We start from the raw sequence: 25,671 nt of genomic DNA on the forward strand, positions 1-25,671 counted from the left end.
AGTAATCATTTAAACCCTCACCTACGTCCTCCGGCTCCACACACAGATAGCCACTTTGGTCCCTAAAGGGCCCTACTCTTTCCCTGGTTATTCTCTTGCCTTTAACATACTTATAAAATGCCTTGGGATTTTCCTTTATCTTGCCCATCAGTGTTTTTTCATGTCCCCTCTTCGCTCTCCTAATTACCTTTTTTAGTATCCCCCCTACATTTTCTATACTCCTCTGGGGCCTCCGCTGTTTTCAGCGCTCTGGACCTGCCATAAGCCTCCTTTTTTTTCCTGATCCAATCCTCTATATCCCTTGACATCCAGGGTTCCCTGGACTTGTTGGTCTTACCCTTCACCTTTACGGGAACATGTTGGCTCTGAACTCTCACTATTTCCTTTTTGAATGACTCCCACTGGTCTGATGTAGACTTTCCGACAAGTAGCTGCTCCCAGTCCACTTTGGCCAAATCCTGTTTTATCATATTGAAATCAGCCTTTCCCCAGTTCAGTACTTTTATTTCCAGTCCCTCTTTGTCCTTTTCCATAACTACCTTAAATCTTAGAGTTATGGTCACTGTCCCTGAAATGCTGCCCCACTGACACTTCTACCACTTGTCCAGCTTCATTCCCTAGGACTAGGTCCAGTACTGCCCCTTCTCTTGTAGGACATTCTACGTGCTGGCTCAAAAAGCTCTCCCTGTACGCACTTAAAGAATTTCACCCCCTTTAAGCCTTTTGTATGAAGACTATCCCAGTTGATATTGGGGAAGTTGAAATCCCCTACTATTATTACCCTATTATTTTTACACCTCTCTGTGATTTGCTGACATATCTGCTCCTCTATCTCTCCCTGACTGTTTGGAGGCCTGTAGTACATACCCATCCAAGTGATTGTCCCCTTTTTGTTTTTAAGTTCTACCCATATGGCCTCATTTGAGGAACCTTCTAAGATATCATCCCTCCTTACTGCAGTAATTGACTCCTTGATCAACAGTGCAATGCCATCTCCTCTTCTACACCCTCCCCGTCACGCCTGAAGATTCTATACCCTGGAATATTGAGCTGCCAGTCCTGCCCTTCCCTCAACCATGTCTCTGTGATAGCAATAATATCATATTCCCATGTGTTAATCAATGCCCTCAATTCATCTGCCTTACTAGTAAGACTCCTTGCGTTAAAATAGATGCAATCTAGCCTTGCATTATTCGCTTGTGCTTTAACAGATTTATATTTGCTCTGCCTTCCAAACTGACTCAGTTTCTCTCCTATATTTGACTATGCATCACTGTACCTCCACCCTGTATCCCATCCCCCTGCCAAATTAGTTTAAACCCCCCCACCCCCCCACAGCATCAGCAAACTTCCCAGCAAGGATGTTGGTCCTGTTCTGGTTTTTGTAAAGAGCTCTGACCTGCTTGAGATAAATAAGCCAATTGGGGGAGGAGGTGGCGTAGTGGTAGTGTCACTGGACTCGTAACCAGAGACCCAGGCTAATGCTCTGGGGACATGGGTTCAAAGCCCACCACGACAGATGGTGAAATTTGATTTCAATTAATAAAACAATTTGGAATTAAAAAGCTAGTCTAATGGTGACCATGAAACCTTTGTCGATTGCTGCAAAAACCTATCTGGTTCACTAATGTCCTTTAGGGAAGGAAATCTGTCATCTTCACCTGGTCTGGCCTACATGTGATGCTAGACTCACAGCAATGTGGTTGACTCCTAAGTGCCCTCTGAAATGGCCACTCAGTTCAAGGGCAATTAGGGATGGGGAATAAATGCTGGCCTAGCCAGCGACACCCACATCCATGAACGAATAAAAAAAATTAATGAGGTTTATAAACTGTCAATCTATATTAGTTTATATTTGGAAAAATTGCAGCTCATGATTATTATACCACATCTCTTAAATTCAAGAGTTTTTCTCTTGATTTATGGGATGGTGGGATTGGCATGTCTGTACTAATGTGAAGCATGTGTTTAACTAATGCTACAAGATGGTTACAAGATAGTTATCTCCTTCAGGTTAACTACAGATTAATTGCACTAAGCAGATCCTGAGGTCCATTAATGGTTAGACTCTATTATTAATACCATTTTGTTAGGTGTGATTCTTGGTACATTGACAGGTATTTTCTAGTGATTTAAATAGGAAGTTATCATCTTCCTTCCCTTAATTTCATTTTTTACAAAACATGTGACATGAATTTGTGCATTGAAGTGTGACAGTTATGAAAGTACTTCCATTTTTTGTTAAATATTTGAGGACTTGTGTTTTATTTGTGAAAACTGAAAATGATTCCATGGATTTTTTTTCACTGGGGTCATTGAAAGAACTGAGAGGTTTTGTTTGCAAACAGCAAGTACTGGAAGTCACCTGTCTTCAGATAAATACCCAGTCGGGGTTTTTTGCCTAAGGGAGATGTTTACAGAGAAGTGACAGGTCAAGATTTATAGGGGTCTTGAGATATTGTTTTGGTTGCACTTTGGACAGGCAGTTGGAGTTTTAAAAATTAATCTGAAAGAAACCCCAGCTCAGCCCGTTCCATCTTTTTGAAAAGCCTGCCCGTTTTTCCATCTCTTTGAGATGCTCTTAGAGGTGAGTATAGGAAATAGAGAAATTGCTGATGCATTCCTCCTGAAAGACCAGCCTGAATTCCCGGTTGCCACATTTCTCCTGAGATGATAGAAAAACCTGCCAGATATATCCTCGACGCTGCCTAACCGAATTGCTCCAGAAAAAATATCCCAGTGACAGACACATAATTGGGACACCAAATCAAAAAAGAGACAACTGACATCTTTCCATATCTTCTCTTTCTTCTTCAAGAATTAGCAAGTATTTGACCAAAGTTTTTTTTTTGGTAACAGAACTCTAAAAAGAAAATCTCTTTTTTTTCTAGTTAACCGGTATATGTGTGTGTGTGTGTGTGTGTGCGCGTGTGCGGGAGGGGCAAAAGTAAAAGGGAACTTTCATATTTCAATCTGTGTGTTAATGCTTTGCTTTGTTATTGGTTATGTCTTGTTTTATAATAAACTGATAATTTTGTTTTTTATTGAAGAAACCTGGTTGGTGTGTTTTATTCTGGGATAAAGAGTAGAGTCTATGATTGACTGTCAGTAAATGGGTAAACATTTAAATATATGTTGTGACCTGTCGAGAAGAGGAACTAGAAAAGACAGTGCACTCCTCCCACCTGGTTGTAACACATTGAAAGTGCGACAGGCATTTCTCATCTTTTATATCCATAATATACCAGGTTTTGTGTAAAGTTTGCACTTTCTGTAACTCATTTTGTCATACTTTTCTTGTGTTGCTCTTTATTGGCTCAAAGAAAAACAGCAACCAATAACAACTGAAGGGATATAGATATGCAAATTAGAAACAAGGAAAGTGGTTAGAAAACTATCCATAAAAAATTAACTGATGCGTACGAAAATTCTGAATGATCAGTCAGAAGAAGCTATGAATTAAAAAGGTGAACTGTTGTATGGTTGCTTCAAGAGTAATGTCCCTTTTAAGTATGCTAATGAGCTATGTACTGGGATGTAGTCATGTGACTAGGAGCCATAATCATTCTGCAACTGTAACTCCCTTGACAAAGGTTCTGTACATAGTTTGCTCTGTATTGTATATAACAATTAGCTGTTAATAAACCTGTTTGAGATCAAGGAATTGGAATCCACAGAACTCATTCTGTTACTTAAGACAACACAAAGAACACACGGCATGAACAAATATCATTGCTCAAACAAAATTTCGAAGTACTTTTTCCATTAGTTTTCTCAGTAACTGAAATTTCGAATGCCCAAAATAAGATTTTAATCAAAGTAAAAACTTTCAAATATTACTCATTCCACAATACAAGTAAATTTTCCCCACTGAATTTTTAATGGTTTATCAAGTTTCTGGATTTTTTTGGCCACTTTTCCATGGAACAGGTTTAGATACGTTTAGTTAAAGCTTGCTTTAAAGGGGTAAAATTGAGCAGACAACCAGGCTGGCATCCTGTTCCCTAGCTACTGACTCCATCCCTCTCCCTGGCAACAGTCTGAGATTAAGCCAGTCTATTCGCAACCTTGGTGTCACACTTGACCCTGAAATGAGCTTCCAACCTCATATTTTCGCCATCACTAAGGTCGCCTACTTCCACCTCCGTAACATCACCCGACTTCAGCTCATCTGCTGCTGAAATCCTCATTCATGCCTTCGTTACTTTTGGACTTGACCATTCCAATGCACTCCAGGCTGGTATCCCACATTCTACTCTCCGAAACTTGAGGTCATCCAAAACTCTGCTGCCCATGTTTTAACTCGCATCAAGTCCTGTTCACCTATCACTCCTGTGCTCACTGATCTACACTGGCTCCCAGTCAAGTGATATCTTGATTTTATAATTCTTATCCATGTTTTCAAATTCCTCCATGGCCTCGCCCCTCCTCATCTCTGTAATCTCCTCCAGCCCCAAACCCTCCAAGATAGCTGCACTCCTCTAATTCTGGCCTCCTGTGCATCCCTGATTTTAATCACGCCACCATTGGTGGTTACGCTTTCAGTTGCCTCAGCCCCAAGCTTTGGAATACCCTCTCTACACTCCTCTGCCTCCCTACCTTGCTTTTCTCTTTCAAGACACTCCTTAAAACCTACCTCTTTGACCAAGATTTTGGTCATCTGACCCAATATCTCCTTATGTGGCTCGGTGTCATATTTTGTTTTTTAATGCTCCTGTGAAGTGTCTTTGGATGTTTTGTCACATTAGAGGCGCTATATAAATATATGTAGTTGCTGTTGTTGATTCAGACAAGGTGTCTGAACCAGGGCCCTGAAGACAATGGAGGATAATTTGATATTCCAACAACCATTTCTTAATTACTGTTGTGAAAACCACACTCATTTAAACTCAACAGGGGACCCTCCCAAATTGGGTTGGTGGATGCAGGTCCTCGGGATTGAGCAGTTTCATTGAAAAGCTGACATGAGAGTGAAACACTAATACCAAAATGTCCATCAAATAGTGATGTGCTGAGAGAGGATTTTACAGGGGACCGCCTGAGCTGACGGCCAGGATGCACAGCAGTTAGTGTGTTGAAGCAAGAAGTTGAGAAGCGCATTCAGTATTTTTACATCATTATGCAAATATAAGTTGCATTGATTGAATTAACCAAATCTTCTTTAAACTACTGCCCTCCCTGTTCATTTTATTGTGGAATGAAGCATCTCAACAATTCATTCTAAAAACCACTTCATCTATTGCCCAAGATGTTGAAGACAAACATGTTCAAGAGACATGGGTATTCAGTTCTGGTCCCCAGGGTCCCATCACTGTACAAGTAGATGTGAAGATGAGAGTCAGCTCCCATAAAAGGGAGCCATACAGAACACCTACAGGAGCAACTGATGCCACTGAACCCAAGAACGAATCTACAGCAGACCTGATTTGAGCACATAATCTGATTCCCAAAGCTGACACTCCAATGCAGTATTGAGGGAGTGCTGCTCTATCGGAAGTGCTCTCTTTCCGGGTGAGGCATTAAATCAAGGCTCCATCTGCTCTCTCAGATGGACATAAAAGATCCCAAGGCACTATTTTCAAAGAGGAGCAAGGGAGTTCTCCCCGGTGTCTTGCTCAATATTCCTCAACCAACATCACAAAAACAGATTATCTGGACATTATCACATTGTTTATGGGATCTTGTGCACAAATATCCACGTTTCCACATTATTATAGTGACTATACTTCAAAAGCACTTCAATGGTTGTAAAGCACAATGTCCCAAGTTGATGAAAGGCACAATATAAATGCAAGTTCCCTCTTTCACACGCTATAAAACTGCGATTTTGAGCCGGGCCCACCCCCAGTTTCTTGACGCTTTATTTTATTTGAAGCTGATCAATAATAGAGCTGGGGTAAATTTTCAGCCTCTGGTCCCTCACCCAAGTCTCTAGTATTCACACAAGGACTTTGACTTTGTGCATTGGCCAGTTATTCAACTATGGGGCCCATGACATTGAAGCTGGATCATTTCCTGCCAGACTTAGCTGATGATTTCGATCAGTATCTGATAAGAGAAAGCAATTGTAAAGGAAGCACTGACAATGAACTCTCTTCACAGTTTACTTTCTCTCTGACGCACCACAATCATTGCTGTGTAGGTGTCTACCAGAAACAACTTCTCTCTCACATGCAATACAAACCTCTTCCCGTTCTCACCCAATGTGCAGAGACATGCATTCACCAGCAGGAGCCCCTGCATTGTAAGCAGTGCCCTGGCTGAAATCAGCTACCAAGGACCAAACATGTGACCTTCCTGCTTTGCATGGCTCAGTGTCACACTGGTCCCGATCCATCAATTAAACTCAAGATGGTATATTTTGAGGATGTGGTGTAGTGGGAGCATCCAAAGCTTGGCTGGCGCTTAACATAAAATCATGAAGGAACAGGAGGAGAGCATTCAGCCCCTTGAGCCTGTTCCGCCATTCAATTAGATGATTTCTGATTTGTATTGGAACTCTATTTACCCACCTTGATTCCTTAACCCCTAATACCCTTACCCAATAAAAATCTATGGGGAGGGGGGGGGGGTTTGTGGGGGACGTGCTCCCGATTTCCATGACCCTTTGTGTGAGGAAATGCTTCTACCATCATCTCATGAACAGCCTAGCTCCAATTGTAAGGTTATGCTCCCTTGTTTTGGACTCCCTCAACCACAGGAAATTGTTTCTCTCGATTGACTCTATCAAACCTTCCAATCATTTTAAACACCCTTTAATCTACAATAACATTTAAAAAAAAATAAAAATATCAAATCTTCTATTCTGGAGGAAATAAAAGTCCTGTCTGTAAACAATCCTCATTAACCGTTTTGGTCCCGGCATAATGAATTGAGACAATTTGAGCCTGGGAGGTCAGGTGGCACTCCGGAATCTCCAGTGCACAAGAACATGACAGACATACTGTAATGAACAGGAGTTGGCCTCTGTCCCTCCAAACACACTAACTGGGAGAGATCCCAACACAACGTTAAGCTAAAGTTATAGCCTCCATACCTTGATCATCAAACGCGTGCGTTAACTCATGGCCCATAACCACTCCAATTCCTCCAAAATTTAAAGCCCTATTAATAGAGAAATAATTCTTGTTAGATGCTGGACTCATCATCTGGTGTCACTGACAAAACCATCCCCTGCCCATGAGCTGTTTGTAAATGGCGCTGTTCACATTTTTATACTAGTGTGCAGTCAAGGCCCAAAGTGCAGGGCACCATCCAATGAGAAATGTGGCAAAAAGAGGATGGGATCATTTAACTGTGTTTGCACCAACTTCTGGTTTTAAAAACCTGCAGGTTGTAAGAGGAAGGGAGGATCGAAGGGGGGTTGAGGGAAGGAATTTCACAGTTCTGAGGCCCAGGAATGAGTTAAAGGAAACACCAGAAAGGGAAGCAGGATTTCTAGATGTCAACTAGGACACACAAGCCAGCAGGCAGGGGAGCAGCACATTACTTGGATATGCACTTGAAGTGTCGTGACTGACAAAGCTGCAGACCCAGAGTTGTAAAGTGCGATTAGGCTGGACAGCTCTTTTACAGCCGGAACAGACACGAAAGGATGAATGGCCTCCTTCAGTGTTGAAAACTTCTCTGATTCTATGATCAGGTGCAGGGAAACAGCACGCACTGTGCCTCCTTCACGACATTAACAGCAAAGTATCATTGGGTTCGGGAGGACTTTGCCTGTCCCATGAGCCCCACAAACCCCCGTCTCAGACCTCATGCAAACTGGGTACACTCGAGCTTCTGAGTCCTGCTCCTATTTTCAATGAGTTTTGGCTGACATCCTGTGTGTTTTTTCATGAGGTCTCTGGGTACAGTTATGTCCCTGGACATCTTCCTGATTAGGAAGGGAAACATTAATGAAGGCCCCAGTTGATGTCCAGAGAGGTTTCTTTATTTAAATTCCAAACCTATGTACTTTCAGTCCTCTCTGGAATTTACATCAAGCATTTATTAGCAGAGTTCTTGCTGTCATCTGCTTTGCTTCCTGTGACTCTGATTTAATTAGTTTCACATAAATGCTCCACATTTATAGCAAGCTTTGGAGTAAATGTGCCAATTACAACACAGCCCCACTTTGCATTCTCACATTAAAGGGATGGACTCCCAGGTTTGATGAATCCATCTAATGCACTTTTTACATAACAGCCCGTCTAAAATCTCTCCGCTTTTAGACAGCATATCCATTCAATTTGAATTCTTCATCGTAACCTGTCACTTATCACAAGACTTGGGGAAAAAAAGGTTTACCTGTAGTTTGAAACTGTAAAAGCTGCACACTGGTTAACCATTCCCTTTAACAACCATTCAGTGGAGCCCAGCCCATAAAACTGATGATGTCAGTCTTGGTTCAGTGACTTTGCTCTCTAGCCAGGGACTCCCTCTTCCCCAGAACCATACAGTCCTCCCTGTACATGGTATTCCAGAGGGGATGCACCAGTGGCCTACAGAGGCTCTGTAACATATCCTGTGATTCTACTCCGCGCACAATACAACCGGAGATCCTAGTTTCTTTTTATTGCAGCCACACACCGTTCACCAATACCCCCAAATCCTTCTCCTGTGACCTTCAGACTAACAAAATTTATATTGGATTGCATGCAGTCTACAGCAGAGAAACAGGCCATGTGGCCTAATGGGTTTATGTTGATGTTTATGCTGCACACGAGCTTCCTCTCACCCTACTTCACCCTATCAACATATCCTTCTATTCCCTTCATGTACTTATCTAGCTTCCCTTTAAAGTATCTATCAATCACTCCATATGGTAGCAAGTTTCACATTCTATTCACTCTATGGATAAAGAAGTTTCTTATTGGAATCATGGTCTCTACTTCTGGTATCCCCGACATACGTCATCACTACATATACCCAATCAGACCCCTTCATAATTTTAAAGACCACTCTCAGATCACCCACTTAGCCTTCTTGTTTCTAGAGAAAAGAGCCCCAACCTGCTTAGTCTTTGCTGAGAGTTATAAGCTCTCAGTTCTGGTATCACCCTAGTAATCACTTCCCATTTCGTCTTTAATTGCAATGTTTGTTTCCTTTCCCTGTTCTCATCACTTTGTACTCATCAACACTGAATCCTAATTCTCAGCCTGACTTCCCAGCCTCTCTAAATCCTTCCACACCAATGTTCCCTTTAAAATTTACTTCTTGTGCGCAGCCAGTTTTTGCAGCGCATGGTCTTTTTAATCTTTTTTGCTTGGCTGCACATGTGCAGTATTTATCACGGAACAAAGCCTGCACGGTACTTTCCAGGCTGCTGCACGGGCCGCGCACTCATGCAGCTTAGCGGCAACATTGTTCTGTACCTGATTGGCCATCCCTAGACGGTTTGAATCTAAATGTTGTTAAAGAATAGACCCATACAGACCCGGATGATAAAGCCACAATCACAACGATGAGGAAGCAATATTTGAGCACAGTTCTGCAGTAATCCTCTCACCGAAGCTGTGCTATACTTATAAAGTCAGCAATGTGAGAGGGGAGAGGGGCGGACTTGGCCCCAGATATCATGGCATGTCGTTTCCCATTTAGATAAATAGGGAGTTTTGGGAATGGGAGGACAATTTGTCCAACAGGCTGCCCCCTATTTAACAGATTTTGACTTAATTCTCCAACAAAATCCTTCGATCTCCTCTTTCCAAAAATGTGTCTCTTGAACCTGTTTACATTATTTACCTCAGTGACAGGCGCTGGTATTTTTCTACTATTCTTTGTCAGTAGTACATCTACCCAAATTTCCTATTTATTCCTGAATTTTAAATCACAGGCCTTCGCTTTCCAACACTTCATCAGCTTGAACAACTTGCCCGAATTGGTCTCCCTTCAAAACTCGGAAAACGTCTACTTGGTCACCTCAAAGAAGGACAGGCCCAAATCTTCAAACCTTACCTCGTATTTTAAGCTGCTCTTACTATAGGTCTGAAAATTTTGGTCTAAAAATTCTCATCCTCGTTTACACATCTCTCTATGGCCTCACCCCTCCCTATCCCTGTGATCTCCTCCGGCCCTAAAACCCTCTGAGATATCTGTGCTCACCCAATGGTGGCCTCTTGAGCATCCCTGATTTTAATCGCTCCACTATTAGCAACTGTGCCTTCAGCTGCCTGGGCCCTAAACTCTGGAATTCTCTCCCTAAATCCCTCCACCTCTCATTCTTCCTTTAGGACACTCCTTAAAACCTACCTCTTTGATCAAGCTTTTGGTAATCTGTTCTAATATCTCCCTATGTAACTTGGTGAGCGGGCGAGTGTTGCATGGGTGAGCCTGCTCCTCACCATAACCAACCTGATTTTACACCTCAGACTTACTTTGGGTAATCCCTGGCGTAGAATGGAGCCTGCAGAATGCCAGCAGGGAACACAATCTCATTCTTTGTAGGGGAGTAGTAAGCATTGACAGCAGGAGGGGTCATACTCCACCTGTCAGAACAGAGTGCCACAGTTAATATCATGGAAAGTCAGATACAAAATCAGTGTTGGAAATGCACTCCAGATTGATCAGTACCTGAAATAAAAGCCCCTTCATTGGGAGTTTATTATTAGTGTCAAAGGCCGAGTAAGGATGGGGTAAGAGAGAAGTGGAACAGGTGACAACTAAAGCTGTTCAGCAGAGTTACCGGTCACGGCTGCTGTCATCATTGATTTTATTCAGCCACTAGAGGGAGCAGCTAACTCAGGGTAAATACCAATAGTCAACATGTTCTGTGAACCCTGTTTAGACAAGAAGTCACTCTGCGGAACTTCTCTTGCCTTCAGGATCCTGCAGAGTTCATACCCCAAGCATCCGCTGGTCCAACTCCACAATACAGACTTCTCAGACCAGTGTGGATACGACCCACAGCATTTTGCCCAAGGCAAGGTAGTTTTCTGAAATGTAGTCACAGTTGTAATGTAGGGAATGCGGCAGTCAATTTGTGCACAGCAAGCTCCCACAAACAACAATGTGACAATGACCAGCTCATTTGTTTTTATGATGTTGATTGAGGGTTAAATATTGACTAAGGCACTGGGTAGAATTCCCTTGCTCTCCTTTGAAATAGTGCCGTGGGATCTTTTATAGCCACCCGAGAGGGGAGACAGGGTCGCAGTTTAACGTCTTATCTGAAAGACAGCATTTCTGACTGTTCAGCACTCCCTCAGTACTGCACTGGAGCGTCAGCCTAGGTTTTGTGCTCAGGTCTCGAGTGGGGCTTGAACAAACGATCTCTGACTCAGAGGTGAGACTGATACGCACTGAGCCATAGCTGACAATAATTCCCTGCTAATTTCCTTGATTCTCCAAATAATGAGTCCTTACTATAGATGTTGCAAAACAAATAGCAAGCACTGGGAGTGCCATCACTTGGCATCAGGCCTTCCTGCCTCACGTCACGGATAAACAGGATGCGGATCTTCATTACACTCTGGAGGCTTTAACTCTACCTCTCCTCAGCTGTACAAAGTCTGTACCTGGGGAGGTTTCCTGAACCCATGTATTGCCCTGCAAACCCCCACCAATTGCCCTAACCCGGATTGCTAACCAGCGACTTCTTCTGGACAGTCCATGTGTGTTGGCACTAGGCGAGCATACGTACACTCAGCAGTGCCAGCTCTCACTGACTGGCCCTCGGGACGGGCAGAGGAAGGCAGTTGGCTCCAGTGGAACCAAACACCAGCCTGGGCCCGTGTCAACAGGAGAGGAGGGTGAGATACTGGGGGGGGGGGGGGAGAAAAAAAACATTTCTAAACCCTCAGTGGTGTGAAATACTCACTGATCTTTGTTGGGAGGTTTTCGTAACTGATCTGCCGTCACCCGTGCAGAGAAGTTATAGAACTGCAGCACGTTTTGGAAGTAGAGATCAGGGACCACTTCATACTGTGTGAAAACAAACAACATTCACTCATCGAGCACTCAATTTGTAATTGAATTTAATTTAATAACCAGCAGTCTCAATGTTTCATTAGAAGAAACCTAAATTCTTATTTATCCTAACTAGAGAAACAGACACACAGGTTACCTCACAGAGAAGTATGGTCTGCACTAATAAAGTTCATGGACGCCCAATAAAAATCTTGGGATGAGAGGAGTCTAAAAATGACACTGGAACAGGAGTAGACCATTCAGCCCTCGAGCCTGCTCTGTCTTTCAATCTGATCTTTACCTCAACTCCTTTGATACCCTTATTCAGTAGAAGTCTATCGATCTCAGTCGCGAAAGCTCCAATTAACCCCCAGCATCTACATACAGCCTTTTGGGGTGAGTGTCCCAGATTTCCAATATCTTTGTGCGAAAAAGTGCTTCCTGATTTCACTCCTAATTTACCTAGCTTTAACTTTAAGGTTGTATTCCCTTGTGCTGTACTTAGCCCACCAAAAGAAATAGTATCTGCCCTACTGAATCCTTTTTCATTTTAAACACAAATTAGATCTCACCTCAACTTCTTAAGTGAAGGGAATGCACTTAACTAAATTATACATATTAATGACCTGGACTTTGATATTCAGGACATAAACTCAAAGTTTGCAGAGGACACAAAACTCAGAAATGTAATAAACATTAAAAAGTACAGTAGGAGACTTCAGGAGGACAGATTAAATCAACGCAGTGAAGTGTAAGTGATGAATTTTGGTGAGAAGAATGAGGAGAGGCAATACAAACTAGATGGTTCACTTTTAAAATGAGTGCAAGAACAGAGAGACCTGGGGGTATATGTAAACATAAGAACATAAGAAATAGGTGCAGGAGTAAGATGATGGCTGATCTAATTGTGGCCTTAACTCCACTTTCCTGCCTGCCCTCCATAATTCTCGACTCCCTTGTAGATCAAAAATCTGTCTAACTCAGCCTTGAATATATTCAATGACCCAGCCTCCACTGCTGTCTGGGGAAGAGAATTCCAAAGATTAATGACCCTCTGAGAAGAAATTCCTCTTCACCTCTGTCTTAAAAGGGAGACCCCTTATTTTGAAACTGTGCACCCTCGTTCTAGATTCCCTCACAAGGGAAACATCCTCTTGGCATCTACCCTGTCAAACTCTAATGAATATAGGCCCAACCTGCTCAACCTTTTCTCATAAGACAACCCCTTCATCGCAGGAATCAGCCTAGTGAACCTTCTTTGAACTGTTCCAATGCAAGTGTATTTTTCCTTAAGTAAGGAGACCAAAATTGTACGTAGTAATCTAGGTGCGGTCTCAGCAATGCCCTCTACAGTTGTAGCAAGACTTCCCTACTTTTTTTACTCTATCCCCCTTGCAATAAATGCCAACATTCCATTTGTCTTCCTAATTACTTGCTGTACCTGCATGCTAACTTCTTGTGATTCATGTACAAGGACTCCCAGATCCCTCTGTACCGTAGCATTCTGCAGTCGTTCTCCATATAAATAATATTTTGCCTTTCTATTCATTGAGCCAAAGTGGACAATCTCACATTTTATTATATTCCATCTGCCAAACGTTTGCCCATTCACTTAACCTATCTATATCTCTTTGCAGACACTTTGTGGCTTCCTCACAACTTTTTTCTACCTATCTTTGTATTTTCTGCAAATTTGGCAACAATACACTTGGTCCCTTCGCCCAAGTCATTCATATAAATCATAAATAGTTGAGGCCCCAGCACTGATCCCTCTGGCACTCCATTAGTTACAGTTTTCCAACCTGAAAATGCTCCATTTATCCTGACACTCTGTTTCCTGTTGGTGAGCCAATCCTCTATCCATGCTAATATATTACCCCCAACACCATGAGCTCTTATCTTGAGTAGTAACCTTTTATGTGGCACTTTATCAAATACTTTTTGGAACTCCAATGACCAACATCTACTAGTTCCCCTTTATCCATCCTGCTTGTTACATCCTCAAAGAACTCTAATAAATTCGTCAAACACGATTTTCCTTTCATAAATCCATGTTGACTCTACCTGATTGCATTATGATTTTCTAGCATTTTCCCAATGACAGATGTTAGACTAACTGACCTATAGTTTTTTGCTTTCTGTCTCCCTCCTTTCTTGAATAGGGGCATTACATTTGCGGTTTTCCAATCCGCTGGGACCTTTCCAGAATCTAGGGAATTTTGAAAGATTACAACCAATGCATCCACTATCTCTGCAGCCACTTCTTTTAAGACCCTAGGATGCAGGCCATCAGATCCAGGGGACTTGTCAGCCTTTAGTCCCATTAGTTTTCCTAGTACTTTTTCTTTAGTGATGGTGATTGTTTTAAATTACTCCCATCTTTTGCCTCTTGATTTTCTGGTATACTTGGGATACTTTTTGTGTCTTCTACTGTGAAGACAGATACAAAATACTTGTTCAAAGTCTCTGCCATTTCCTTGTTTCCATTTACAAAATCCCCAGTCTTATCCTCTAAGGGATCAACACTTACTTTACAACACTTACTTATTCTCTTCATTTTCATATATTTGTAGAAGCTTTTACTGTCTGTTTTTATATTTCTTGCTCATTTACTCTCATACTCTAATTTCTCCCTCTATTTTTTTGTTGCCCTCTGCTAGTTTCTAAAATTTCCCAAAATTTCTGACCTACCACTAATCTTTGCAGAACTATACGCCTTTTCCATCAATTTATACCATCCTTAACTTCCTTAGTTAGCCATGGACGGTGCATCCTTCTCATAGAGTCTTTCTTTCTCATTGCAATGTATCTTTGTTGAGAGTTATGAAATATGTCCTTAAATGTCTGCCACTGCTTCTGTCCTCTTTCCTTTTTATCTATTTTCCCAGTCCACTTTAGCTAACTGTCTTCATACCCTTGTAATTGCCTTTATTTAAGTTTAAGACACTAGTTTCAGACCAGAACTTCTCACCCTCAAACAGAATGTGAAATTCTATCATGTTATGATCACTCTTGCCTAGAGGAGCCTTTACTATGAGGTGATTTATTAATCCTGTCTGATTACATATTACCGCCTTCTCCCACGTTGGTTCCAGAACATATTGTTCTAAGAAACTGTCCCTAATACACTTTATGAACTCATCCTCCAGACTACTTTTGCCAATTAGATTAGTCCAATCTCTATGAAGATTAAAATTGCCCACGATTATTGCAGTACCTTTCCTACAAGCCCCCATTATTTCTTGGTTTATACTCTGTCCTACACTGTAGCTACTGTTAAGGGGTCTATAAACTACTCCCACCAGTGACTTCTCTCCTTTGCTATTTCTCATCTCCACCCAAACTGATTCTACATTTTGATCTTCTGAGCCAAGATCATTTCTCACCCTTTATTAACAGAACTACCCCATCTCCTTTCCTTTCTTCCTATCCTTCTGAAATGTCAAATACCCATGAATATTTAGTTCCCAGCCTTGGTCACCTTGCAACCATGCCTCTGTTATGGCTATCATATCACACCCAAATATTTCTAATTATACTATCAAATTCATCCATCTGGTTACGAATGCTGCGTGCATTCAGATGAAGAGCCTTTAATTCTGTCTTTTTACCATTTTTCCCTATCTGACCTTATTTGCTGGTGCACTCTTACGTTTGTACACTCTGTTCCTTGCTGTCACACTCTGGTTATCATTACCCATATCGCTACCCTGCGCTATTGCCTTGTCATTTATTGTTAACTTTCTAAATTCCCCCCCCCCCCCAATTATTTAGTTTAAAACCCTCTCTACAGCCCCACGTGGTTCAGTTGAAGACTGTCCAATGGTACAGCACCCTTTTCCCTCAGTACTGGAGCCAATGCCTCATGAATATAACCCATCTTTGAAGGCAGTTGAAAAGGCTGTTAAAAAAAGCATACAGGACTCGACTTTATAAATGGAGGATTAGAATACAAAAGCAAGGAAGTTCTGTTAAACTTCTGTGAAACACCGGTTAGGCTGCAGCTGAAGTATTGTGTTCAAATCTATGCACCTCACTTTAGGAAGGATGTCAAGGTCCTGGAGAGGGTGCAGAAGAGATGTACTCGAATGATATCTTGGATAATGGACTTCAGTTATGTGGAGAGACTGGAGAAACTCGGGTTGTTTTCCTTAGAGCAGAGGGAATTTGATAACGGTGTCCAAAATCATGAAGGGTTTTGGTAGAGTAAATGAAGAAAAACTGTTTTCAGTGGCAGGAGAGTCAGTAACCAGAGGACACAGATGTAAGGTAATAAGCAAAATGGTGAAGTGAGAAGGAATGTCTTTACGTAGCGAGCTATGTTGATCTGGAATGTGCTACCTGAAAGGGTGGTGGAAGCAGATTCAACAATAACTTTCAAAAGGGAACTGGATAAACATTTGAAAAAGAAAATCTGCATGGCTATGGGAAAAGAGCAGTGTCACGCCAACTTGTTTTGTTGAATGATAATTTTCTTTAATCCACTGACTGGAGATCTGAATTTATAGATTTTTAAAAGAAATTTTAAAAAGAACAGATAAAAGATGACTTTGCCAGCAGCTTAAGATGACCACCTAATTTGCCACACTGTATCCTACACTGCAAGTCGTGAGGAGGGAGACGAAATGTCTGCTCATAACAGCAAGATCCAAGACCCAGGAAATTTAAGGGAACTGCTCGTTCTTTTTCTTTACAAGAAGAAGAAATACTGCTAATTATTATGCTTGAATCACTGAGTGACTGTCATGTGACAAGTATCTGTGGTTTCCAGCTTGTGTTTCTCGACAGCAGCAACGAGAAACATCTGGACTCTGACACATGCAGACCCAAGTGGGGGTCCCGCCCTCTCTCTCTCTTTATTTCAGCTTGCAATCTTCAAATCCTGCCTGTTGACTGACAATCTTTGCATACTCCGGCTACAATCAGAAACCCCGTTGGAGGAAATCATCCACATCACTGTCTCCAAGAGACCCACCGAACCAGTCATCTACCTCTTCAAACTAAAAGCCTCAGGACCACCGAATTCAGCTAGAAGCCAGCCGAATCACCAAACCCCACAGACTGTAAACCCATTTTTTTCTATGGACTAACTCAACCAATTTATCTTTCCCCACCCTGTAACCTATTTGTGTGTGTGTAAACCTCTAGTGTGCATTGTGTGAGTGAAAAATGGCGCGTAGTTTATTATTTTCATGAGTTCAATTTAGGTATGATAAAGTTAACCTCTTTCTTTGTTAAACTCAAGAAAACCTGTCTGATTGACACCTACTGAATTGACCAGTACATCTACTTTAAGAAAGAATCAAACCCGTTGTGGTCAAACAAGGAGGGAAAAGTGGGAAGCCCTTCGACCACTCCTCACGTGACCGCAACAGCAGCAAATAGGACTGTCAATGAGCCAGCACAGGCACAGTGGGATGAATGGCCTTCTTTTATGCTGTATCATTCTATTACTGTATGAAATGTCTTTGGCTGGCCTTTAGGGATCCTGTAGCCCCACCTGCTGTTGATTCAGGTATTGGTCACAGTGCCAGGTTTTATGGGTGTCCAGTTAATGAGACGGAGGTCTTGAAATCCCCGTCCTAATCCCTGCAGTCCCGGCCAGCTACACTCCCTCCCCCTCGCCCCAGCCCCATCCTGCCTTCTTCCTTCCAGTCCAGCCCCTCCCACCCCACCTCCTCCCTCAGTAAACCCCTGAAGTCCTGAGGCAAAGTAAAAGGAGTGTAGACTCAGTGAAGCAAATCCCTGCCCCCATTATTTCATCTTTGTGTAGGGGAAATGGACAGGAGATGGTGGAGTCAAGAGTCAGGAAAATTGGCCCTTTCCTCTGGAAAGGCGAGCCCAAACTGAGAGTACTGGCAGTTGGATAGCCGTTACCTGCTAATGAGAGTTTTGGCAGGGATGCAGAGGCAGGAGGTGGAGGTGGGGGAAAGACATCAAGTGCAATCTCAGGATTTGCAATATTCCAGTATTCCGGAATCTGTGGGCTGCCAAAGATTCACAAAATGGAAAGTGCAAGATGATGGCACACCTTTTGTGGGAGCACGCAGAGTGACAGGAACTGAAACCTGGCCAAAAAATAAACTTGATAATCCCGGATTGTGCCCACACCCTCATTCCCTCACAGTAGGTGGGGCTGCTGCATGGGAGACACCGGGACCTGGTTAATTGAACTTATTTACAACACACCACCTCTACCCAGGGTCTCCCAGAGGACATAAACGCAATCAAGAACCAGTTGTGTGCCACTACGGTTTCAGATCTGTGTCGTTCTGCTCTCTGGCTCCCTTATTCCATAACTAGTAAAACAGAGAGAAAGATAAAGCAGCCCTGTATAACAGACCCAGTAAACTGGTGTAACCTCTTGAATCCAGCCCTGCAATGAATGCCACAAGTAGATATCCAAACACAAGCACTGGCACCTGCCCAAATTCCACCCAGCCCTTGTTTTGCAATGCTGCCCAATTCACACAGCACTCGTCAGTGTGAAAATAAGGTCAGTGCGCAGCTTCCGAGTGTTGGCTTTCAGGTGCGGTCACTGCAAAAACCATCCCATTATGCAGACCTCAGTCACATCAATGCACTAAACCCACAGCCAGTGCTGTTCTTTAAACATTAAATAATGACACAGTCTTTTTGTAGACTGTCCAGTGCTCCTTTGATCTTCCAGTACAGATATCTGCATGGCATGGTCAATGATCATGTAATATTCTTTGAGGCCTAGACCGAGTAGATGCTGAGATGATGTTTCTCCTGGCTCAAGAGTCGACAAGTTGGAGTCATAGTTTCGGAATAAGGGGTCAGCCATTTAGGACTGAGATGAGGAGAAATTTCTTCACTTAGAGGGTTGTGAATCTTTGGAATTCTCTACCCCAGAGAGCTGTGGATGCTCAGTTATTGACTATATTCAAAACAGAGATCATTTATTTTTGAGCACTAAGGAACTGAAGGGATATGGCGATGGGGCGGGAAGGTGGGCTTGATGTAAACGTTCAGCTATGATCTTATTGAAAGACAAAGCAGCCTCGAGGGGCCATATGACCCACTCCTGCTCCTATTTCTTATGTTTTTACATACCACTTGTCCAGTAGTGATATAATAGAGCATGAGTGTATAAAAACAGTACCTCTGTTTCAAAAGATATTCACTTCGATTGCCATAGTTTCACTGGTAGTGTATCTTTAATACGATCACATTGAGATTTTTTTGACCAAATTTTCCAGAGGAATAGAATTATAGAATCTTACAGCACAGAAGGAGCCATTTGGCCCATCTTGTCTGTACTACTATCCCCAGTCTTACCCCAACCCCTGCAATTTTTTCCTTTTCAAGTATTTATCCAATACCCTTTTGAAAATTACTACTGAATTTTCTTCCAGCACTCTCTCAGGCAGTGCATTTCAGACCCTAACTGTGATATTTTTGTGAATTATCTTTAATCTGTGTTGTCTGGTTACCGGCCCTCCTACCAGTAGAAACAACTTCTTCGTTGCTTTGTCAAAACACCTCATAATTTTGAGCCCCTCTAGTAAATCTCCCTTTAACTTTGTCTACAATAAGGAGAACAAAGAGTTACTTTTATATGTTGAGTTTTTAAAAAGAGTAAAAATTTATTCACACCAAGTTAAAAAAGGGATTAAATGGTAGGTAGTTAAAATGTTAATAAGCTAAGCTTTGATGTTGCTTCTCTACAGATTGAATAATAAGTAATCCCCTGTTTCGGCAATTGATAAACACCTTGCAACCATTACATTGGAAAGTCTCTGTTCCCTTCTGGCTGTTAATATAGGGTTATAAATAAAAACAGAACAGGAACAGTTAGGTCCAGCAAAGGCTGTAAAGTCAGTCAATCATGCAGTGTTCTGGTCAAGGTAGGTTAGTACCAGTTCAATGCACCCAAGTGCCCAGCTGGCACCGGTTTTCTCCTGGATCTGCTTTATAAGGGGGTTGCAGAATAAGAGTAAAAAGGTCTTGCTGCAATTGTACAGGGCTTTATGAGACCACAACTGCAGTACTGTGTACAGTTTTTGTCTTCTTACCTAAGGAAGGATATATTTACCTTCGAGGGAGTGCAACGAATGCTCACTAGATTGATTCCTGGGATAAGAGTGTTGGCTTATGAGGAGAGATTGAGTAGACTGGGACTATATCCTCTGAAGTTTAGAAGAACGGGAAGTGATCTCATTGAAATGTATAAAATTCTTAGAGGGCTTAACACGGTAGATGCTGAGAGGTTGTTTACCCGGCTGGATAGTCTAGAACACTGGGGCCTCGTCTCAGGATAATTTATAAGGGGCCAATCATTTAAGACTGAAATGAGGAAAAATTTCTTCACTGAGGGTTCTGAATCTTTGCAATTCTCGACCCCCGAGGGTTGTTAATGCTCAGTCGTTGAGTATATTCAAGATAGACTTTTGAGCACCAAGGGAATCAAGTGATATGGGGATTGGGCGGGAAAGTGGAGCTCATGTTGCAGTTCAGCCAGGATCTTATTGAATAGCGGTGCAGCCTCGAGTAGCCGAATTGCCTATTTTTATTTCCTTTGCTGTTTATAATTATATGGGATACTGTGCAATGATAATATTCCCCAAACTTCCCTGCTTATTTGTGTCACTGCCAGCTAACTTAGTGCTTCTGATCCATTCTCCTGTGAATATTGCTGCACAAAATTCATGCAGAAAGAGTTGTTCAATGTTTGTAATGTTGTTTAAACCAGAATCCTTACCATCATGTGTGGTGTACATGCTGAGTGCTGGAGGAGGGGAGAGCTGGATGATTTTGGGTCAAATGCCATAGAGGTGAAATTTACACCACATCAGACATCAGTTGAGTGTTATAGTGTTACACCGTAACTCACAATGTGTATCTAACTGGTCCCAATGTTGAAGCTCCCTTTGAAGCTGAGGTGTCTGAAGTCATCCCGAATTGATGAACTACGAAGAGTCAGAACTCAAGACCTGAAGAGTTGGGAATTGGAGCCCAGAGTGTCAGGAAAGTCAGGAGCTGGGTGGGATGAATTGGAATCCCCCCTGGCCCAAAACTGGATGGGACAGTGGTGAGAAGGTCAGGTGACAAGGTCTATGTCACCATGACCTCAATTATCTTTCCCCTGTCCCAGCCAGGAAGGTTGCCAGCTACCTCTTCATAACACATCAGATCTAAATTCCCGTGGGGAGAGTGGGTCCAGAAAGTTGCTCTGTTTCTCTGCTGCTGACCCCAGGGACCAGCAGGAGAGGAATGAAGACAGTCCCTAGGGCAGGGACAGGGGCAGAAAGCCCAGTTCACCTCCTTTTGGAGGACAAGGGTGAGGATTTGGCACCTCTGCTTTCCCTCAGGCCTCAACGATCCACTCTTCCAGGCATCAACCCAGTCTAAGGCCGAAAACAAAGCCCTTCCTTGATCTTCGGGGCACCTCTACCCCCACTAAGCAGCCTTTTCCTACGTCTCAGGTGTTGAAAGAGTGATCCAGCTGTAGCACCATCTAAATTCTCCTGTCCAGCACTAGGTTGCTCACCCTTGGTACCAATTAATTCAACCAGGAGCCTACCCTGCAGACTTAATGACAACTCCCCTAATCCAGAAAAATAGGTTAGGATCACAGTAAGGTTGAGATAGTCCTGCCCCACTGCAACCCCACCAATGGGAGGAAAGTCCAGCAGGTGAGAAAGTTGGGTGGCGGCAGGTTCGGGAGATGCATTAATGTTAATTATTTTCGTGGATGATTAGCAGATTATCAGGAGAAACTGGATCTGCTGTGAACAGAGCTGCTTGTACCATGCTGACACTACACAATGTTCCATTCATTTTCACCAGTGTAACGAAGCACAAAGGATTAGCAGTAAAACAGAAAGTATCTGCTTACATCATTGAAGAGTTTATCCAACTCTTTAGGATTCATGATGAACTTTGGATAGCCAATCATGTCGTAGATTGAATCAGCCTGTTCAAACAGAAAAAAAAAGCACCAAGTTAAGCAAGGATAGATGTCTGCAAATGAATGAGAGCAGCGTTTCCATATGAACACCTACCCTACTCGCTGCTATCAAAGGAGCTTGTTTGCACTGAGTTGCATGGAGTGTTTGAACCAGTGCTTGACGTGCAAATATAAGTCCTCATCCACTGCCCCACTTGGCATTATTTGAAATGGATTCAAATCGCTAATAAATAGCAGAGAGGGGAATTTTGGTCATTTTTGGACAATAACATTGTTTGAGAGTCTCGAGAGGAAACTGGACATGCTTCTTACATCTCGCAGGCAGCCAATGAGCACAAAGAAAAATCACAGGAAACAAGATGATGAAAGGAACTGGTCGCCTCACAACATCAACACTGCATTCACAGCCTCAACTCAACGCAGCTCAGTATAAACAGGCTCATTTCAAACAGCTGCTACACACATTAGACCAGTGTTGTCTAATAAGACAGCACGCTATCCACATGTGGCTAATAGGGAATCCAGATGTGGCATTTCTGATCAGTAAATAAGAAAGGACTCTGTCATCAGGCATGTGATCTCAATACTCATACTTGCAATTATAGAACCATAGAAAAATTACAGCACAGGAGGAGGCCATTCAGCCCATTGTGTCCATGCTGGCCGACAACTAGCCACCCAATCTAATTCCACCGTCCAGAACCTGGTCCATACCCTTGCAGGTTACAGCACTTCAAGTGCATGTCCAGGTACCTTTTAAAAGAATTGAGGGTTTCTGCCTCCACCATCGTTCCTGGCAGTGAATTCCAGACACCCACCACCCTCTGGGTGAAAAAGTTTTTCCTCATGTCCCCTTTAATCCTTCTACCAATCACCTTAAATCTGTGCCCCCTGGTAATTGACCTCTCTGCTACTGGAAACAGGTCCTTCCTGTCTACTCTAGCTAAGCCCCTCATAATTTTGTACACCTCAATTAAGTCACCCCTCAGCCTCCTCTGTTCTAAGGAAAACAACCCTAGCCTATCCAATCTTTCCTCATAGCTGCAACTTTCAAGCCCTGGCACCATTCTTGTAAATCTCCTCTGCACTCTCTCCAGAGCAACTATGTCCTTCCTGTAATGTGACGACCAGAACTGTATGCAATACTCCAGCTGTGACCGAACCAGCATTACATCCCTGCTTTTGTATTCTATACTTTTGTCAATAAAGGAAAGCATTCCATATGCCTTCTTCACCACTCTATCTACCTGTCCTGCCACCTTTAGGGACCTGTAAACATGAACTCCAAGGTCTCTCACTTCCTCTATCCCTCTCAATATCCTCCAGTTTATTGTGCATTCCCTTGCTGTATTTGCCCTCCCAAGTGCATTACCTCACACTTCTCCAGATTGAATTCCATTTGCCACTTTTCCGCCCACTCAACCAAACAATTGATATCATTCTGGAGTCTACAGCTATCCTCTTCACTATTAACTGCACGGCCAATATTTGTGTCATCAGCAAATTTCCCAATCATGCCTCCCACATTTAAGTCCAAATTGTTAATATATACCACAAACAGAAGGGACCCAACACTGAGCCCTGTGGAATGCCATTGGAAACAGCTTTCCATTCGCAAAAAACATCCGTCGACTACTCTCCTTTGCTTCCTGTCACTGAGCCAATTTTGGATCCAACCTGCCACAGTGGCGCAGTGGTTAGCACCGCAGCCTCACAGCTCCAGCGACCCGAGTTCAATTCTGGGTACTGCCTGTGTGGAGTTTGCAAGTTCTCCCTGTGTCTGCGTGGGTTTCCTCCGGGTGCTCCGGTTTCCTCCCACATGCCAAAAGACTTGCAGGTTGATAGGTAAATTGGCCATTATAAATTGCCCCTAGTATAGGTAGGTGGTGAGGGAATATAGGAACAGGTGGGGATGTGGTAGAAAAATGGGATTAGTGTCGGATTAGTATAAATGGATGGTTGATGGTCGGCACAGACTCGGTGGGCTGAAGGGCCTGTTTCGGTGCTGTATCTCTAAACTAAACTAAACATTCCCCTGTAACCCATGGGCTTTCATTTTACTGACCAGTCTGCCATGCAGGACCTTGTCAAATGCCTTACTAAAATCCATGTAGACCACATCTACTGCACTACTCTCATCAATCCACCTTGTTACATCCTCAAAGAATTCATTTAAGTTAGTAAGGCATGACCTTCCCTTAACAAATCCATGCTGACTATCCCTGATCAATTCGTGCCTTTCTAAGTGGCAGTTTATCCTGTCCCTCAGAATTGATTCTAATAATTTATACACCACCAAGGTCCGACTGGCCAGCCTATAATTACTTGGCCTATCCCTTGCACATTTTTAAACAATGGAATAATGTTCACAGACCTCCAATCGTCTGGTACCTTGCCTGTATCTAGTGAGAATTTGAAAATGATCCTCAGCGCATTTGCTATTTCCTCCCTGACTTCCTTTAACAACCTGTGAAGAAATCCATCTTGCCCTGATGATTTATCCACTTTCAAGGATGTCAGACTCTCTAGTACTTCCACTATTATGCTAATCATATCTAATATTTCACACTCCTCCTCTTTAACTACAATGTCTGCATCATCCCTCTCCTTTGTGAAGACAGAGACAAAAAATTCATTAAGAACCCTGCCCACATCTTCTGCATCCACTTGTAAGTTCCCTTGTACATCTCTGAGAGGCCCTACCCTTGCCTTAGTTATCCTCTTGCTCTTAATTGATTGATAAAACATCTTTGGGTTTTCCTTGATTTTACCTGCCAATATTTTGTCATGTCCTCTCTTTGCTTTTCTAATTTCCTTTTTTATTTCACCCCTGCACTTTCTATACTCCTCTAGGCTTTCTGAAGTATTAAGTTTTTTGTGATTGGCATAAGCTTCCTTTTTCTGCTTCAACATACCCTGTAAGCCTCTAGATATCCAGGGGGCTCTAGATTTGGCCGTACCACACTTTATCTTTGTGGGGACATACCTACACTGTGCCTGTAGAATCTCGCTTTTGAATGCCTTGAATGTATTTGTTGGTGAAATGGTAAAGGGACAAAGCAGAGTGTTGCGACTGTTTTTAATCATTAAGAGTGCTTTATATCCTGAGCAGTGTGAACACAAGAAATAGGAGGAGTAGACCATATGGCCCATTGAGCCTGCTCCGCCATTCAATATGATTATGGCTGATCTTAGGCTTCAATTCCGCTTTCCTGCCCACTCACGATATCCCTTGATTCCCTGAGAGACCAAAAATCTGTTTATCCCAGCAATTCCTGTTTCCCCCTTTGCAGCAAATTCCCACATGAACCAAATTCCCATCTTCAGACTCTGACTACGTCTCCACTCTGTGCGCCCCTCATCCTTGCGATGTTTGTTAAGTGAATATACATGGTTGAAGTACCTATATCGTGTTTAAGGTGCATCCTACTAAAGTTAGTGCATGTGGCTAAAACTGTGGCACCATAGCAACACCTGTGGCTAGTCAGTGATTTCCACTGGACAACTCTCAAGTCCATGAAGGATGAGTGCACTGCACAATCGTCAGTGACTGGTTGCCAATCACAGCAGTGAAAGAGTTAACAGGCAACATTTAGATGCTTAACCACCATTTTGTTTCAATTATAAGATATCAGGTAACGTACACTGAACAGTATTTACAGGGCAAGTAGGAATAAAGTGTTGTAACTCAATGAGTTTCTCCACAAGGGTTTATTATCTGTCATATAGTAATTGATCTAAGTGGCAATGGTTATCATGCAACATTGATTCTGAACCCTAACAACAAACGGATTTTAGTAATACATCAGGATATTCAAACCATTAATGGGTCCACGGTTCAGAATCTC

The 25,671-nt window shown here is 42.6% G+C and overlaps 1 protein-coding gene across 7 annotated transcripts in view; it reads right to left on the minus strand.

Moving 5' to 3' along the window:
- The window catches only part of LOC137352260 (endothelin-converting enzyme 1-like), a 433,046-nt gene that overhangs the window by 24,313 nt on the left and 383,062 nt on the right, over window positions 1-25,671 (minus strand). For all 7 annotated transcript variants that reach the window (XM_068017542.1, XM_068017543.1, XM_068017541.1 and 4 more), the window contains 4 exons: window positions 21,752-21,829; window positions 11,801-11,904; window positions 10,359-10,469; window positions 7,037-7,104 (listed from right to left, as the gene is read on the minus strand). In XM_068017542.1, the coding sequence (XP_067873643.1) occupies window positions 7,037-7,104; window positions 10,359-10,469; window positions 11,801-11,904; window positions 21,752-21,829 (361 nt within the window). The remainder of the gene's footprint in view (window positions 1-7,036; window positions 7,105-10,358; window positions 10,470-11,800; window positions 11,905-21,751; window positions 21,830-25,671) is intronic.

This window comes from Heterodontus francisci, chromosome 37 (genome assembly GCF_036365525.1).
Source record: "Heterodontus francisci isolate sHetFra1 chromosome 37, sHetFra1.hap1, whole genome shotgun sequence".
In the NCBI taxonomy this organism is placed as follows: Eukaryota; Metazoa; Chordata; class Chondrichthyes; order Heterodontiformes; family Heterodontidae; genus Heterodontus; species Heterodontus francisci.